Raw genomic sequence first — 20,120 nt, 5'->3', positions numbered from 1 at the left:
CCTCATTTGGTTCCTCTGTCTAGGCCATGATCACTAAGATACTATCTTTTTCTTTCCCTGTCTGAGCTATCTAGAAGTTATTATTGCTTTACTCATTCTTTTCCTAAATAGAGATGAAGAAAGATAAAGTAATATCTTCTAGTGGGTGGATGTGATGCTAAATTTAGTATCCATAAACTGTCTTACAAAACTTCAGTAAAAGGTAATATGTACTGGAGTATGAAAGCAATAAAGGGTATTATATATATCATGTTCTGCATCGACAGTTTAAATACAGTAGATCTTTTTGGTGCAATTTGATGTGTTTATTTTTAACGTTTTTCTCTATCAACAAAGTACAAACATGATTTTAACATGGGCTTATGGTTGCATTATGAAACTGTCATCTGCTTCAGATCTCAACATATGCCATTATTACGGGAAGTAAAAACATAGCCAACATCAGAAAAGCATTTTTTTGTACCTCATTAGTCAGAAATATCTGCCAAAACCTTGCCCTCTTGTGCTAATAACTGACTTTTCCTACTGCTGGCCTCCTAAGTTGCTGGCATTATGGGCTGAGGTTGCCACTGTAGGTGTGCTTTTCACTGGCGCCAGCCTACTGCTTACTACCACGTTGGACTTGAGTTTGTTTCTATTGGATTCTAGAGATGCTATGGAAGCCCTCCAGTGGCTAGTTTAACACAAGTTTAACACCTTTAAACTTGTATGCCTGCTAAGCAGAGCTGTATAATACAAGGAAGATATAATTTTTGTGTATGTGTGTATGTGTTTATTTCTATATTCTAAATTGGAAATCAGGTTCCAAATGCTGTGCACTTTATGAAAATGTGTTCTTTTCCATCAGTGTTGTGATAGAAGAATTCATATGAAACCTGTATGTACTTAAGATCATATCTGAAGCAAGTAATGCTTCATTTCATTCATTTGAAAAAAGCCAATTCAGAAAAACAGCATGTTAGCCATGTGAAGGTGTTATTCCCATTAAGTTACTTATGCTCAAAATGGGCTATTCATGTTCTTCTCTGAAAGATTGGCACTTTATGTCCGTGTAGTATTAATTGTCTTGGAGATAGTAAATGGACAGGTTTGTATGATTTAATCAGTTCATCAATTAATAATTCATCAATCAGTGCATCAACTGCAAAGCTTTTAAAAATACATTAAAGCAAAAATAGAGGCAGATCATTGGAAATCATTAGATTTTAGGAAAAGGAAGGAGAAAAATAGTTAAAAGTCCCAGGTGAAGCATTAACTTCAGAACATTTCTGAACTGGAATGTTTCCACTCTACAAAACTTGGCCATTCTTAACACAACACACAATTGCTAAAATAGTTTATTATGCTGGAGTCACAATATTGTGTCACAGGTAGAGCATCGCTGGTTAAATTTGTCTGATTTTTCCTCCAAAGAAAGTAGAGCGCTAAGCGATGTATAATGTTTGTTCATTTTATGGCATTTTATTTTTAGCTTTCATTCAGTTTTGCCTTCATGTTTTTAATAAAAACCAAATGAATTTAGGCTGTGACTGAAGCTTTGTTTCAACAAAGAATTCCATTGATACAGAATTTAAGATTTATTGTCAAAAAGTTTGGTAGAAAAGACCAGCTCCCAAATATGCCCAGTGTGTGCAGGGGGGATGATGCATATATGTGTCTGACTATGTACATATTTATATACATAAGTAAGGAAATGCATAGAATAAAATGTATAAATAGAATATAAGAATAAAACCTTGGAATTGGGATTATTTTTTACAATTTAAATTGAAAGTTTATGTGCTTAGTGTATAAGTCTCGTTAACTGATATAGCCCAGGTGCAAATAAAATCATCTCCATCAGGAACTATAATTTTCTGCTATTTTATAATACAACAGAGAAGGGTGCATGTACAGCTGTTTTTTTGTTGTTGTTGTTTGTTTGTTTTTTTAATCTGGTTTCTGCCTCATTTCTTCTTATTGTTCGATCTCAACTGCTAAGTAAGCATTAGGAGAAAGGGAAGCTAATGATTACAAAAAAAGATTTTTATACAGCAAAAGAATACTGTTGTATAGCAGTTCCTTCACACACTTGACCAAAATCTTAAAATCATAGAAGGCAGATGTTAAATGATTTAAAAAATAGAGCTTTTACTCTTCCTTCTTAATGTTGCAATTACCACTTATACTTTAGTTCAATAACTTACAATGCCAGACCTCCAATCCTTGATGCAGTGAACCCCATAAAATTCTCTGCTGATGGAAGAGTGTACAAAGTATGCAGTGGCTTTACTCTATTTCTGTGGATTTTGTGAATCTGTGGAGCCATCCACTCCATTTCCCTATCTGCTTCAGAACAACTTTTCATTTCATTACATTTTCAGTTTGACAGTCAAAACTCAGCTTGTTCATACATTTGTCCCTCAGTACCAGGTCAGTGAGGCTGTCACCACTTTGAAATTCTGCTTCTTTCCATGCCCATGTCCTTTGGAATTCAGGTTTCACTTTGGAGTGCGTGGGAAAAACTTGTTAATGAGAACTGGTGAGTGGTTCCTGTTAGTATAGTGCTTTTCTGCTTTTGATAATTGCTTTTTACAATGCCTTGAAAACATATTGTGCTTTTGTCATTTAAAATATGACTAGAAATTTTTTCTTTTTGTAGATGTAAAGTTCATGGTTGAGTCTTACTTGAAAAGCTGATTTAACCTCTTGCCATCTGGTCATTCAGCTGAGATGTCAAATTTCATTCTTTGTTTAAGAAAGAAAATGGCAGTATCTTTTGTTTAAAGAATGTACGTAGCAAATTGATTTGAAAATAGAACAGTTTTCAGACATAGGGAATTAAACTTGTCTTGACTTCTATTCTCCCTGCCAAAAATGATGCTGTAATGATGGATAACTATTTTAAACATATTTATGTCATCCTATGTAGTTTCTCTCTATATTAAGTACGTTGCTAATAATTTGCACAGTAGTGATTTTAGCATGATTGTATTTGTATGTAGCTGCAGATGCTGTGAGTGCCTGGATACGTGACAGCTACAACTTTTTTGCATGCATACTCATATAAGATTTGTATCTGTGTGTTTTAGGATCTTGATAATGAGCTGTAGATCAGAGCAAGCAGTGGCCAGGATCTCTGGTATTCCCTTACCTTGTGTCTCTGTTGAGTGCCTTGCTTGACACACCTGATGGTCCCAGAGGTACATAGGGCCAGGCAGTGTTTGGAACCACCACTTACTTTTAAGTGGCCACCAGAGGTTGCTGCAGAACGATGTACGCAGCTGGGAATAGGTTTGCTTTCTGCCTACATCCCATAAATGGTGTTAGGTTCCTCGTTTTGAATTCAAAGCTGAATCCTGAGCTTAGCAACAAATTGCACAGTTCTGGTTCTGACGTGATTTTTTTTTTTTTTTTCCAATGGAGTTGAAGCAAAGGTTAGCCCTGACTCCTTGTATATGTTTATGTCATTACATAAAAATTTATTTCTCTGTGTGCCAGTTTAATGGTGGGGACCAAAAACATTGGTTCAGCATTCATGTTTCTGTAGCTGACTATATGAAGGAATTTCTTATGATGAAAATTAATTTTTCTGGTGTGGATTTGGGGTAGGGCTTGAGAGTTTGCTTGCTAAAAATGTAAAAATGTCTGTTGGTTTCATTTGTTTGCTTTAGAAAATTCTAAAAATGCTGTTTTTGATTACGTAGTATTTGTGTTTATATTTTTCATCAATTCAGTAAGCACGTATACATTGTGGGAAACATTTTCTTCACAATTACATGAATGTAACAAATCTTAAATGTCTCAATATGCATAAGAAGCAAGAAGATGAAATCAAGAAGTGTGGGAGGAAAGATCGCTTGAAAGAATATGCTGAAGAGGATAAATGTTAGGAACTGTGTGGCTTATTTGTAATAATGTAACCTCACACATGAATATATGCTATTTCAGGCTTTTCCGAGAATATGTTGAGGCAAAAGTACACGGGACTTTTTGATGCATAATTTCAAACACTTCTGTTGTTTGCTTGGAATGTAACAACACTTTAAGCACCCTTACTTTTTAATTTAATGTCTGTTTCTGTGAGTCTGTAAATCCATCTTTATGTGAGTTAAAATGATGATTTTGTGTGTAGGAATTGCATCCAGACATTCATGCTAAATGAAATTCTGTGTTCAGAGAGCAACAGGAAAATGCACTGCCAGATGAAGCACAGTTTCCTTACGCTCCCTCAAAAAAATTAAAGCTGTATTATTTTCTAAATATCAGCTGCAGCTAGTAAGTTATTTGTGTGTAAAATGAGAACAAGAGTCTGAAAAGAGTTTATCAGCCTGTGGTATTAGTGAGTGAAGATACAAGTGGTTCATGCAGATCAAATCAAAGAAGTGTTCATTAAACCATTTATGCTACATCATCATGTATGATGTAAAAAAAAAAGTGAAGAAAATATCTAAAACATATTTTATCCAAGTTAAATGGAGAAATGAGAGGTAGTTTATCTGTAACTAAAATGTAGCTAGAGATACTCTTAGTCTTATCTTATTATCTAGTTCTTGATTGCTTTTAGAAAAAGAACGTTCATTTCTTTTCATTTCTTCATGTTATGCTTAGTTATCCTTCTATAGGATTGCAAAACAGTAAGTCAGCTGATGTTCTCCTTCCAAAAATGCCACACCAGAAGCAGTGTCCATGTGAAACTTGAGAAAGTGTAGTTTCTGAGGATGGAAAATCCGTAGAAAGGTGTTAGAAACAGAACCACTTTTCTCATTCCTTTATAAGATACAACAGTGGGATTTGGAAAATTGGGGTAATTCCTTGGATAGATAACTATTTATAGGAAGCTTGCTTTTAATTGCAGTTTGTAGGTTTTAAAGAGTGGACAGGAGCTCAGGGGCACCTTTTTCAAAAGCAAGAGAGCTAGGCTTCAGAACTAGCTTAGAAAACCCACAGCATTGTGCCATAATGAGAAGAGGCACATAGTTAGAAACTATGCATCTAAGAGAAGATTTTGAATTAAAAGTCAAATGTCATAGAAAATTTGAAAGTAAGAATCACTGATGCATTACTTTAGGTAGAATAGAATACACATTTTTTTGTGGTTTTCATTATTATCTTCTGAAAGTAAGAGTAAGTTATGAGGGCCACATTTTAGAATTTTGCTCCCAGGTCCATTTTGATGATTGTGCTCACGTTTTAGTATTCTGAGGAATCATTTGTCCATACATTTCAGTATCTTGTTATCACAGAATCACAGAATCATAGGGGTTGGAAGGGACCTCCAGAGATCATCGAGTCCAACCTCTCTGCCAAAGCAGGATCCCTACACCAGGTTGCACACATTCCTATATTTCTGCCTCACAATGCTATGTATACCACATAAAGTATCCATCACCTCAATCAGTGAATAAATAGCTTTTTAACCAGTTTCCTGGTTTACATTCAATAGATTGTGTATTAGCTTATCATTTTTTTGCTATTAGCTCAATTTTATTGTTTTTCTTTTTTTTTTTTTAATTAGCTTCCATCTAATTCTGTTTAAGTTTTTATTTGTGAAAGTGTACATGTGAGAAAGAGATGACACTGTCTCTAGGGAAAGCAGAGCTCTACAAAATGTAAGCTATATACTTTGCAAAAAGAAGTTGCAGCATGCGTTTTTGTGGACTGTTAACTCTTAACAGCTTCTATGAGAAAAGTAAACTTTTTATGCCAAATGTCCTGAACTCATATTAGATATCTCCAGAAAGAGGGCATCACCAGACAGATAATGATTGCACTAATTCATTTCTTCATTTCTCATTCAGTAAAATGTATTTCTAAATAAGATAAAGGTGAAATAAATGTTTTGGTATGTATATATATAAAATTACATGAACATACAGCATGTTTATACTTTCTATTTAAAATACTTTGCAAAGAAATGTCACAGCCAATGGCATAGCTAGAAGACAAGGGAGCAAGCATATTTACAAATGTTTTGTACACTGGTATAAACATTTCTTAGTTGTCTGCTTCTTTGTGTTACACGCTTCTGCTTTAGCTGGCTGCTTAACAGCCACATTGGTGTAAGGTAATAGTTGTGAAGCTTCTGTTAAGCTGATGGTCACAACCCCTGTTACAGGGAAAGGTTAAGCCTTAACCTGCAATTGAGCATGGCCTCAAGTTTTGGAAGACTGTACCAACTAGTCAGGAGAGGCCAAAGTAGGACAAGTGACGGAAACTGATCTTCAAAGAGGAAATAGAGTTAATTTATCCTATTTTGAAATAGGATGTGATTACATGAATGTGAATGTTCTCAGAAGAATGTTTATGTATCTTCCTATATTCTGGTCTGTATTTCTTGGTCTTATTTTATTTCCCTTGCCCACAGGAAATCCATCTTACAGTTTTGAAATGGCTTGAGGAGAATGTAAATGCTGAAGGATTAATAGAATCCAGCAAAGTATCTCTTAAATTTGTTTCATCTTGTGAATCGAAAATGGAGATAACTCCATCTTTCATGTCAGTCATCACCGAGATGGGAAACTTCTCATCAGAACATTTCAGCCTGGAGACATATCAGCAGAATCTACAAACAAAGAAACTTGGAAAGATTGTTTTATTTACTGAAGTTACCACCACAACAATGAATCTTCTAGACGGGTAAGACAGTGATCTAGACCATCTTGAGTAAGCTTTCTGATCCAGAATGTGCAATTATAGAAACACATTTTTTAGAAAGAAGCATTTTTCTCTTTTTTTAATTTCTCACCTACAAGGTACCCAAAGTCAAAGCAGCTGATTGTATTTCAGATAGGACGTAAAAGAGAATTTGGTGTTCACAGAATATTAATTGGTAGTGTATAAAAAGCTAAGCTATGAAGGTTGGGAAGGTTTGAGCATGACAACGTTTTATTTATTGGTCACCTTAATTGTTACTCCTCTTGAAAATCCTTAAAACTATCATAGTAATGTTTAAGGTAGTAAGCATCCATATCTAGGAGATTCCATACATTTTCCCATGCAAGTAATTTTCTAAGCTAGTTATTTAACAAAAAATAATACCAAATAGATTGGGGCATTAGTTTTAACATTGCTGTATCTTCATTCTGTTTAATATTGTTTTGCTCAATATTCCACTAAAATGTTCTTTGGTGCTTGGTGGTTTGTTTGTTCGCTCGTTTTAAACGTCATTTAGGGTTATGGTAGGCATTTTCTTCATCACCACGCAGATGACGCTTGTGAATGAGTTGTGAGATATCTTTGAGGAAGTAGTTTGTTAGAGTTTTGAATGGGATTAAGTGATATGAAAATCACAGCTTCCAAATTTTAGATTGGAACCTGTGTACAAAAGATATACTGTTATGTTTCGGAACATGAAGTAGTCTGATGGATCAAACTGCCTTTGAGAAGTCGTTGCTCTTCAGAACAGATTTTTCTGTATGTTTCTACCTGTACCAATAACTCTTCTTGATAGACACTTTTGAATATCAATATTTATTCACTTACAGAAATTGCAGGTGAATTTTACTGTTGAAAATAACTTCAGTAATTTTGATCTGGATTTTTCTATGAACATAATCAGATAAACAGCCTTGAATGTTATTGTATCTGGTTAGTTAACTAGTAATAATAGCTTTACTTGGAATCAAATATAAACTTCTTCAAAGCCAAACTATTTTGTGTATGTACGTATGTACATATGTTCATATGTTAAAAAATGATGCTGTCCAATTTTGCCACAACCCTTTTCCCAGATGTACATCCTGGTACTGCAGCTGATTTTATGAGAGCTTTTGGGCATAGGCAGGCTTTCTTTTTCAGTAGAGCTTGAAAGGGAAAAAGGGCTTTTTAATTGAAACATTTGTAGTATTCAGTTCTTTTCATTCAAGCCCATTGGACTGAAGGAAGACTTACTGGGAAGAAACAGTAGGAGTCATAACTTAATATGTCAGCTCGTTTAATCATTGGCAGTTGTTTTTGGTGGTTCTCAGTACCAATATCTACACCTCTCAGAAAGATGAAGCATACTATTAGGAATTTGTGAGTTTATTTAGATATCACAAGCTAAATATAATTACGTATGGTTATTTTATTTTTAACATCCAATAGGCAAGGGAGCTGAGTGAAGTGGTCTTGACTTTTCAGTGAACCTGGAACCTTTTATCTCCAAAGTGTTGTCACAGCAGGGTGTTCAATTCTCAGATTTTTTTCTTACTAAGTAGTCCAAAAGTAATGAAGTGAGTCTTAAAGATTTTCCCCCTTGTGATGCAACTCAAGTAGCTGGTTTTCTGTCTGTAAACCAGATGTAAACCAGATCTGTCTCTCAGGTGAGAAGATGGTCCTACTTGGATTATAGTTTGGGAAATAAAATTTCTTACAAAAAGCCTTTTGTTTTAATAATTCAAAATGTTTGTCTTAAATGTTGTGGTTGATGTTACTGTAAATACACTGTTGCCATAGATGAAAGAATATGTGGTGTCATTTGTACTTCAGCAAACTTCATAAAGAGTATCAATGCATAAACTGCTAGAAATTGATGCAATTCTCTATTAGATATTTTTCAAAGAAGAAAAGTATGTCAGTTTATAATGTGCTTCCATATGAACCAATATAGATGCCTTAGGATATATAATATGTCACTTTTTTTCTACTTGCCAGTTCTAAGTAAAAGGAAAGTATGTATTGGGAAAAAGAGTTGCTTTGCTTGTACACACACAAAAAATTACCTGTTTGTCATTTGTAAGTATATATTATATGTATATGTACATATATGTAATCAAATATTGCAATAAGCAAAATAGCCAAAGTTTGTGATGACTGAAAATATGACTCAGATACATCAATAACTTATTCCATTGGATTAGTAGCAAATTTATTTAGTAAATTATAAATGAATGTAGCATTTAGCTTCTGTGGCTTTAGATTTTCTTAAGTCCCTCCCACAGACTGAATTGCAAAGTTTTGTCTCTCTTCCTTTTCATTTCCCCAAACCTTCATACCCCCCAAAAATTAAGACATCGAAGGAGAAAGTGGGCTGGAACTAATTTAATGGCTGAGTGACCTCACAGTAGAGAAACAGCCGGAGCCTAATAGGGGTCTTTGTCTACATTTCCACCCTGGCTGGTAACGTGCCAGTCAAAAGTCAAGCAAGAGGAACAGGTGGAAACTATTAGACCTGTCATAAAGTTTGAAAAATTGATTCTGGAGTCTAAGTGAATAGATTGAACTTGACAGTGTTGTCCTAAAGATACGAAGGGAAAATTCTGTAGTTTAATCTGGAATCTCTTGATTGTTCATTAGCTCTCCAGATGGCATGTATTAACATTTTGCATATTAACATACATTCTTTATTGTCATTGGCATATGTTTATATGTCCTAAGGTAACAAGCAAAGTGTGAATTCACCTGTAAGTATCTAAAATTAAGTGGTATTAGTCTAATTGCAAAACAAAGATTTGCTTAAATATCATATAGTTTTAAATAATGAAAATTGTCTCAGTGTTTTCAAGTTAGAAGTGAATTGTATGAGACTAATTTTAAAAGCATTTCAACTTTTGTTTCTTAAACTAGAATTTAAAATCCTTACCAAAGGTAGGATCTCCTGTCTTTTTTTTTTTTTTCTTTAAAGGGTTATTCTTTCTGCAAGTCAGAGAGGAATTTATTTCAGAAGCCTTGTGTATTTATTCAAATATATTTATCCCAGTGCTACCTGACCAATTTAACCTTTCCAGAAGCAGTTCCACATTCGGTGTCTTCTCAGAGAATGGCTGAAATTGTATGATTTACAGTGAAACAGTAGTTTTAAAGATACATCTGCTATAATAGTACAAGTATTGGATTGTGGAGATGCACTTAATAGGCTTGCAAGACCTGAGGTTTATAAATGAGTGTTTATTTCTAGTACACTTGAATTGACTGGAATAGTTTCTTGGCTGTTTCATTAAAAATAAATGAATTAGGTATTCAGTTTGATTCTTTACCAGCACCTATTTTTTTGTTTTAATACTTTATTTGGCAGAAGTTGTGATTCAAACATTACTAAGTGAGCATGTGATATACTGTACATAAAATTACATTGTGGAATCTTTCCCCGGTATTTAAGAGTGAAGGCAGCTTTTATTGTGCCATTGTTAGGAAAAGTTTGATACAACAATGGTGCGTTTCAATTAAAATGAAATGTGGGGGAAAATTACTCTCATAATTGCTGAATAGGATACTTAAATAAAATGTCAGTTTAAAATAAACAATTTCCAAACAGTTAAAATCTTTGCCAAAGAAAGTCCTTTGCATTTTTAGTTGCTGTTTAGTTTTTCTTTATACTTTTCAAGATTCATTGTACTACAACTCTAATTTCAGAAAGCATGCATGAGGACTCAAATTTTATGTTAAAACTCACTCATGTGCTGCTTATGTAGATTAGTGAAAAGTAAAAACAGCTTATATCTGAATGAAATTGGAATGCCAGTTCAGAGGTACAGACGAGTTGAGATTGACAAACTGTATTTTGTACCTAGTGGGTGTTTTTGTTTTTTTTCCCCCCCAAATCCTTGTAATGTTTTACTCTATGTAAACACAGCAGACACCTGTTTAGTCATTTAATGCACCTCCGTGATTTCTTATATTCTCTGTTTAAACCATATTTTATATGAAACAAATTAAAAAATTAAAATCAGATGAGCTGAGGGGTTGGGGTTGGTTTGAAAAGTGGTTTGAAGACAGAAACTTGGAATTAACACGGCGCACGCAAAATATGCCATGTAGTCACAGTGTATGTATTCATCCCACCATCAGGCATGTCTGTTTAAAGCCTGACCTCTCAGGTATTTGCATCAGAATTCCATGATGACTGGATGACAAGCACAAACTGTTGCTCTTGCAGCTTTTGACTCAACTTTATTGGCTTTTTCTTTAAATCTCTGGTAATTGTTTACTACTTCTAGTAATACCTTAGCAAGCCATGTTTCATAATGTAGGCTCAATTGAGTGGAGGAAGCAGTTGTGCTGTGCAGTCAAAACCAGTTGCAAGGAGGCTGGTTTTCACAATGTTTGCAAATAGAAATCTTGGTTTTGCTCACATGAAGATGCATGGGTAGTTGGATTACAGAGTCTTCAAAGAGTAGTCTCTTTTAGTGTGATTCTAGTGCATCAATAATCTTCTGTAGATACATATCTTACCACCAATATTAACACTTTGTAAAAATTACCACCCTATGTCCTACATCCTTCCCCCTGAAGAGCTGAAGAGTGCATGTTAAGAGCTAAAAAAGGCAATGATGGCAAGGAGGGATTCCTTTGGCTGAGGAAATAGGCATTGCAGTTGGATATTTTAAAAATGTATGCTGATTAATTGGTCAATTGTTCTTAAATGCATTTTCTACATAATCATTAATACAGATAGATAAAATAAAAAATATTATCTCATTTTGGATAACCAGTCCTTCCTTATGTAGAGAGCTCTCAAAATAGCGTATGTCACTTCTAAAACTTAAGATTCTTTGTTATTTTGTTGTTGTTGTTGTTTGTTTGTTGAGCTGTACTGGAATATAGGAATGCTTGATAAATACCTAACCTGAAAACTGAATTTAGATGCTAGTGACTGGAGGTCTGCTGTTTAATGAATTTCACTCTTTTAATCTACATCTCTCCCATTCAAATTAGCCTTGATCCAGTACCACGTTCTTTTATCATTGTGATTAGCAACTTTTAAATTTGTTTGCTTTCTTTTTAGGACTGAATTTGCAACAGGATTTTTATTCTCAAAAGAAAAAATGTTGGTGTACTGGAATAGCTGCTTCCATGCTTGTTCTCCTTGAGGATATATATGTATTTTTTCTGTTGTCGCCATTTTGTGCCTTTCTTTGGTGCTAGAGGTTAGCTCAAGTAACAGAATGTTTACTTCCCTTGAACCAAATTAATTTCTCACTAATTCAGTTTTAAACGTATATTATTTCCTTCCATATTCTTCTGTTCACTTATTGGCACTGTTTTGCATCATCCTATGTTAAAGAAAGCTGTCCTTCGTCCTGATAACAAAAGATCATACAGGAATTTTTGTAAGGCAGCCAAGAGTCTGTTCCCTTCCTTGCCTGTGAGGAATTCGGAAGTTTTTGGCACTGATTTGGTTCTGTGCCATTCCCAGACTCTTCCTTAAGATACCATTTTTCATTACATGCTTGCTGAAAGACTTCTGTATTAGGATTTGTCAGCTCCTTTGAGTCAATTTTCCTTGCCTTTCTTTCCACCTGTTGTGAATGATTCGTAAGGGCACTGAACAATTAGGTCCCTATTTTCTTGTCACGCACCTTGTGTATCTGATTTTCCATGGAATTGAAGACAAAATACGTTCCTTTTAATTTTTTTATTATGTAAAATTAGTAGATTTTCTTCCTGTTAATGAAATGGGCCCCCTTCTTGCACGGTTTCTGTCAGTGTAGGGGGAGGTTTGACATTCCCAAAGGGGATTGAATTATAAAAAAAAAAAAAAAGCGTTTTGCAGAGCAATTAACCCACATTGAACTCTTACAGTATATTGCATTACCCCACTGCTGGAAGTTCCTAAACAATTTGCATTGTGATATGAATACTTACTTATCCTTGGGATGCCCATCATTTGCTAGGTATGAGAGGTAACCTTACAAGACTGCTCAGTTAAAGTGATAGCTAGAGAATAGAAAAGAAAGGATTTGAAGAATATCTTCCTGTTTTGTTTTACGTGGTGCTGTCTTTGTGCACACATTTTAAAACAAACTTTTCAAATTAAGATGAAAAAACTTGAATGCTGAAATTAAAAATCACACTTCCTTGAAAAACAGGAGAAAGTGTTGTATTCTGTTATATTACATATATTGTATTGTAAAGTACAATATGTGATATATTGTTACTTTTTTTTTATTAATTTGCTAACTTTGTGACTGCCAATTCAACCTTTCAATTTTAAATTTTATTTAGTAGGAAAACTGTTGCTTAAGATTAAACTGTCCAGAAGCACTTGTGCATTACTGATTGCACCTCATTGAGAAGGAGTGTTAGGTCAAAAAGTTGAGAGTTTTAATGGGAAATTTTGAAATGTATAGGTTATGGATAAGGAGCTCCTTTGAGAGAGAAGAAAGCAAAGGGATTTTTGTGCTTTTTCAATCATTTTGTACCATATTGTTAATCAAAACAGTCAATTCTGCATTATCAATTTGGACAGATAGGGCTGTAATTCTGTTCTTCACATTGCTTTCTGTATACTTGGAAACCTGCCACCATATTGCCCTGAATCCAAATTCAGAACGGAATATCGCCTCTGTTGAAGTTTTGTGTTTATGGTAATAAGATGGACATAAATCAGTGTGATATGACCTGATGACTTAAAAAGGGGAGATAAGGCAAGAAGACTAAATATCAGACTAGTAGTAAATAAAAGATGATGCAAAAAAAAACATATCAGCAGTTAGATATTCAGAAGCACTGGGAGGAGGATATGGAAGTGATGTGATAATATGTGCTGTTACCCACAGATGCAGGTGATGAGGACACCTCAGTTTAGGAGCCAATAAGGATTCAGTTTGTCAAGACACTGCAAGTTTCATATGCTGTAGACCTAAGGAGATGAGCTGAAGATATTCAGCACATGCAAGTTCCGAATAGACTCCCAGTTTTTTTCAGAAAATGGGAATTTGGAACTGGTTGGAAAAGTTGAGCCTTGCATACTTTGCTTTTGCAACTCCTCTGGCCACTGTAGTTGTTTTAAGGATTGCATAGGGCCTGTTTCAGTCTTGGAAGTAGAATTACATCTGCAGAGTAATTTTTGTCTGATTTTAGGAAGCTGATGGGGAGAATCCCTCTTATCAACCTTAGACAGAAATGTGTCGCATAGTAAGTTTTGGTTTTGTCTGTTTTAATTGAAACTACAATGAAGATCTGAACTCTAAATTAAAATTAGATACAGCCACACAAAATGTGAGTTATTCTGAGGAGAAGTCAGTTTCTCATTCTGACTCTACATGGAGAAGAATATAATCAAATTTCTTCCAAGCCTGAAGTTAGGTCATGGCTTTCAGTTTCCATTTAGTATGTCTCCATCTCTTTGCCCTTGCCAAAAAATCAAAAAAGAGAGAAGGTTTGGAATCATAACATTGTAGGAGCTAAGGTAGGATCTGATAGACTTAAGCATGACTGTTTTGAGGAATTTTAAACAGCACCTGTTCCAGTGCTGTTAAAAATAAACATACTGATTTATTTTTTTTTTTATTATTCTTATGCTGCCAGTCAGAAGATAGTGATTTGGTTTCAGAATAATTCACTGATTGTTTCCAGTGCCTAAACCTTTCAAAGCTTGCATAATTTAACCTTAAGCAGTAAAATAAGAAAATCCCACAGAATCTGAATTCTTTTCTTAAATCCCACTGGCCTAATTTATTTTCACTTATACTCCTAGTTAAAATATTTTAAGAATCTGTTTGTATTCAAACGAACCCTTGCATTTATCACACCTCATATCATTTAGCCTAAAATGTCATGGCCTGTGGAATGGTGTGTAAAAACGGAGGTTCCCCCACTGCAGTTTTGTAATCCCCAGGATTGCTATAAAATACAGTACCTCGTGTTGCTTTCAAAAGAATTTACTGACATTGTTCTTGTTGCTTAACAATTAAATGTGGATGAACTTCCAAATGCTTTTTTGTAAACTTGAACCAACCCTGGTTTTTTACTGATGATACTATCTGACATTAAATAAGCAAACAGAAATGTTAAAAAAAAAACAAAAAAAAAAAACAAAAAAACCACAACAAAACAAAAGCAAAACAAAACAAGAACCAAAACAAATATTTTGAAAGATTCTTAGCAAACACAACACTTTTATTGCATCTTACATTAAACAGCTGTGGAATACAACTGTAGGCTGTGTATAGACCTTTTTAGTTCATGTCTGAATGGATCATCAGTATATCTATTCATAGAGGAATTAAATTGAGGATAGTGAAAAGAAATCAAGAAGAGAAAGGAAAAAAAGTAGGAAGATGGAGGCTGAGATATTGGAAAGATGAAATAAAAGTATGATATTCAAGGGAAACAAATGTGTCTTTACTGAATATTTCCCTAAGAAACCTTAAGGTAAAATAAGTGATATATAAAAAGGTTGCAATATTAATTGGGAAAAAATCTACATGTTCTCAAGAGTTCTTAGCAAACCAATTATTTTTGAGAAGTATAATATTCCATTGTTCAAATGGCAACTTATGTACTGAAAGATAATTTTTTTAGCATTTTAGTTTTTTTTTTTCATTCTGAAGTCCTGGTATTAATTCCACTTAAGCATGTGGTGATTACATTTCTAATTTTTTTTGTTTATTTGAGAATTACGAAGTATAAGGAGAGGACTTCATTTCTTTCAGGTGAAAAATAATTTTCTATACCATTTTTAATGAATCTTCGAATGATGGTGTTCTGGTCTTCTTGTTTGTTTTTAGCTGCACTTTTAATCATATGCTCTTTTAAATATCATCAGAAGCATCTTTGAGTATTTAATCAGAATCCTCAAAATGGCTTATATTTCATGATTTTAAAAATATGACTTTCAACATATTGTGTTGTATATTTTGGATCTCATATATAATTCATTAAATTATGTGCTTCATGACAGTAGGAAAGCTTCAAAATTTATTCTACCCAACTGTAATTTTTCCATCCATTACAATCTTTATTCGAATACTGGACTAGGCAGCCCCTAAAACTGATTGGTAAATTCAGATGGCCTGTGGGCTTCGTTAAAGAAAACAGTGTATTTTATATACTGTTGTATTTATCTTTCAGCTATAATATTTCATCCATATAATCAAAGGCTTAAATCTAAGACCTGATTTTCTCATATATTGAAACCATTTTGTCATACAAACAAGTTGCTACAGAACCAGTTCCCTTTTAACTAGCTATGTTGATTTTTGTATCTAGGAACTGAAGTACAATTCACTTAGATTTCCACAGAGCTGTATGCAGTAGCCACACAGATGAAAATTGATTATAGAATATGTGATCAAAGCTGTTTCCTGGTATACAGTGTTCTTGAGGGTTTGGTGTTTGTTGTTTTTTGTTTTTGTTTGTTTTTAATCATTTCTGATCAAAGAAGATGAGGAACTATTCTGCTTAGTAGCCAAACATACACTTCATAGCACCAGTGTCTTTTGGCTGCACAAAAGACATTAAGACTGTGCAGGTAAATTGATTCTACTTCTTAATCTGTGTTCATAGAATCACAGAACATCTTGGGTTGGAAGGGAGCTCAAAGCCCATGCTGCCCCAACCCCTGCCATGGGCAGGGCTGCCCCCCACCAGCTCAGGCTGCCCAGGGCCCCATCCAACCTGGCCTTGAGTGCCCCCAGGGATGGGGCACCACAGCTTCTCTGGGCAGCTGTGCTAGGATTGCACTTCTGCTGTTTCCAGTAGTTTTCACACAAACCTCCACCATTTTGCTTTGTCAGTAATTTTTATTTATTTTCTAGTTTTGATTCAATTTGGTGTATGTTTGAGGTGGATAAGATATCAATTAGTGGTGAAAGTAAATTGTAAGTGCCTCTGTCATTAATTAATAGCACGTGTCTTTTTTTTTTTTTTTTTTTTTTAAGTAATTTCATGTTGTAAGATAATGTTGGCCACATTCAGGAGAAAATTGAATTAAGAGAAGTCAATGGTATTTCACTTCTGTATGCAGATCTTGACCTGGTATATGATAGGAAAAAAAAAAAAACGCACAAAAAAACTCAAAACTTGTCTTGATAAACTTCATTGAATGTAGCCTTTTGTGTACTCTTAGAACTCATCATTAATCTGTTTTTAATCTTGCATTTCTGAGCACAGTTTGAAATTAGTAAGTCGTAATGGTTAAATACTAGAGAAAGAATGAGAGGGAGTTTAAATCTCACTTCCTTTTGTCTGTGTCAGATCAGCTGACTTGAAATGTGTAAATGACACATATATCTGATGTACGTCATGAAGAGTTTTCATGCTTTCTCCATATTTTCTTTTATTTCTGCCAGCTTATTATCCCTAAAACCAATGAATACTTTCTAAGGCTAGAGAATGGGTTCAAACTTCTGTTTTCATAGTCTGAATTAAATAGTTGTGTCAAGTTTGAAATTCAGCACAATTCCATTATTTTTTTTTTTTAGTAACAACAGTAATAGTTCAAGAAAGTGAAAGCCAGAAGGAAAGAATGAACTCATAAAATTAAACTATTTTCAGCTGCTTGTTACAGAAGCATCTTTCCTACAGTTTTTTGCAGATAGGGGAATAGGCGAGAAGAGATGGATGTAAATGTCTTTTGGGGATGTCTGCAGGCATAGATATAGATTGTTGTCTTATGTAATGGTAATTGATTTTATTCTTCAAGACTCAGCAGAAAATTCTACCAAGTATTTCTATAGGTAATATCTAATAAACAGCACAGAACAACAGTTCACTATGAAGATTTTAGGTGCAATACAGTCAGAGTTTTTGGGGTGAGGATGGAAGAAGAGGAGAAGAATAAGTAAACATGGAGTAAAATTGAAGACTTCATTTTGTGAAGTCCAGATCAGTCAGTAAGTGGGTTCTGATAAATGTTGGCTGTAATATTATTCAGTCTGGGGGAATGTCTGCTGGTCCATCATTAGCTCTACAAGGAAGGTTTATTAATGCTCCAGATTGTTCTGTTCTTTTTTTTTTTTGCTTGTTTGTTTGTTTTGTTTTCAGTATGGCATGAGTGCAGAAATTATGCTAGGCAGTTTTGAGTGTTCAGAAAACTGGAACATTATGATTCTGCCTGATAAAATGTTATTAACCTAATCTAATGTTAGAATTTTAAATGTTCAGCTGTGATCAGAACAGATAATAAATAGTCATTTGCAAGTTATTTTTCAACAGTGACTGAATAAACTGTAGCCCAAAAACTCTAGCTACAAACTATAGCCTTTTACATGTGAAGGAGATGAATATTCTACAGTCAGTGGAAGCTGTAATTGAAGATATTCATAACAATAGGATTAAATTGGTTTGGGGTGGAAAACAGTAATTTGTGCTGATGCATTAGCTTAATAAACTGGTGTGCCAACAGTAGAGGTTAAGAAGGGTGAAAATGTTCTATTTTGATGTTTTGCCAAGTTAAGCAGAGAAATACTGTGAGCATGAACCAAGTGAAATGGAATGCTTTCTATTGGCTGAAGTTTTTCATTGGGTTTCAAACTAGAAATCTCAGTGAATGAGTGATAATTCATAAGTGGTAAAGTGTAACAGTAGATAAGTGCCCTTCCTGCCCTGCTTCCTCTCCCACTGAGAAGAAATTGCTGAGCAAAAAATTGAAGTGCTGAGGTGTTTATTTTAGCACTGAGAAACACTTGTTACTTCAAATATTTGCTTGCTTGTATATCATATCTATTATGCCAGATGTGCCACATACAAATTAGACATGGCTCATAAAGTGTGGTAACCCTAGATTTTTCGAGATTTTGAATGTAAATTTTCCCTTTATTTAACTGTTCTGTAGCTCATGTCAAGGAGGCTTTCTACCAATGCAGAGCTCTATAACTTTAATTAATATCCTCAGTGGATTTCTTCCCATACTTGAAACATACGCCTTATTCTGTTCCTCACTTAAATGTATTTTATATGTGTATATACACATTTAGAAGGTGTTAGAACAAGAAATTTAGAAACAAAGGTAGTGATTACTGGATCCAGAACCACTTGTCTTAATCACTTGGCTGGATATGCAGCTGCATTTACTATCTATCATGTCCTTATTGGAAACAGAGAAGTTTCTTTACAGCGATAGTAATTATACAAAGAAGGCATAAGCTAGATTCACATTGCTAGATCCTAGGTCAGAGATGTATAAAATATAAAGAAACCAGAAGTCAAACTATCTATAATTTCTTTTTTGCTTTTCCTTGGACTATGAGATAGTTCAAGTAAACATTTAATGCAGAATGTGTTTATCTCTCACTCCATGTCTAATGGCTGCTGGCATTGGAAACTTCACAGCGTGTGTTATTTTGATGGAAGAAACAGTTTGGTTTTGTCAGGCTGTGTTCCAGGCACCCTCCTCTGGACTTCACAGAAGAGATGCCAGCTCTCTTGCAGGCTAGCCTGTTAGGCATGTTGTCTCATTTGAGCTGGGTGTGTAGTCAGCAGGCAGTAAGATCAGCAAGTAAGGCAGTAAGGTGATGCAGCTCTGGGTGATATGAATTAACTAATCTTCAGTAAACCACAGTGGGGGTTTTTTTCTGTATTTAGTAGAATCATTAAACACCGATTTACAAAAATCTTTTTGTGAATGTGTTTATAAGCTTCAACCACATAACTAATTAATAAAACTAAATGGGGAAGGTTATATATTGAGAAGGCTGTTAATTTTAAAAAATCACAAACTTTCATTGTTTTACTTTCAATCTATTATGTACTTCAGTATTACTAAAGATCTTTTTTTTTATTTGGTAATATTAATGTCATCAAGGGAGTGGACTGTGAGGCAAAAATATTTGCTTAGTGTGTTTTCAGTTTTATGTGTTCTAGTAAATCTGAGGTCCTTCATTCTGGCTTTTAGGTTTTGAAATACATTAACCATGTTATGCAGTGGCTCTTACCCACGTCGTTACAAAAAGGGTAGGAATATGATCCCTAGATGTGGTTTTGCCTAAGTAGGTGATTATTTGTGTGTATGCCATTTGTGCATAGATTTCCGCACTGTACCATATTACATACTGTATTAGGTCTTCCTAGCCTTACTTACATGTACATACAGTTTTTTTTATGTGTGAATGAATTCTGGAGGGTGGTTTTGAAACACTGATATTCGTGTTACTAGGGATATGTGTGGTGTTTGCATTATTTGCCAGTAATCTGAGTTGGATTTGGTTTCAAAAAATGTGAGCTACTTCTATGCCCACTCTGATTTTACCTACGTAAGTTTTAAACCACCAGCTGTATGGCAGATGCTCATATTAAGGTCTTGCGTTTCAAGCAGAACACTAGAAATTCTTAGCATACCTTACTTGCTTCTACTGCCAATTTTTTCTCCTTCATATTCAGCCACTCCATAATCTTGGATATATAACAGTTTTGTCAAAACATACTGACTAGAACCCGTTTCCCTTCTTCAATTTCTCCTCCTCTCTGTACTGCTTTCTTTTCTGCTTGACTGTAGT

At 34.5% G+C, this 20,120-nt stretch overlaps 1 protein-coding gene across 1 annotated transcript in view; it reads left to right on the top strand.

Annotated features, from left to right (window-relative positions):
* Nucleotides 1-20,120, top strand: part of HLCS (holocarboxylase synthetase) — a 115,704-nt gene that overhangs the window by 31,561 nt on the left and 64,023 nt on the right. Inside the window, exon 6 of the mRNA XM_031612662.2 lies at nt 6,347-6,618. Within this exon, the coding sequence (XP_031468522.2) occupies nt 6,347-6,618 (272 nt within the window). The remainder of the gene's footprint in view (nt 1-6,346; nt 6,619-20,120) is intronic.

Source organism: Phasianus colchicus, chromosome 1 (assembly GCF_987193195.1).
Source record: "Phasianus colchicus chromosome 1, bPhaCol1.hap1.1, whole genome shotgun sequence".
Classification (NCBI taxonomy): Eukaryota; Metazoa; Chordata; class Aves; order Galliformes; family Phasianidae; genus Phasianus; species Phasianus colchicus.
This window is presented reverse-complemented; position numbering and strand designations above follow the sequence as displayed.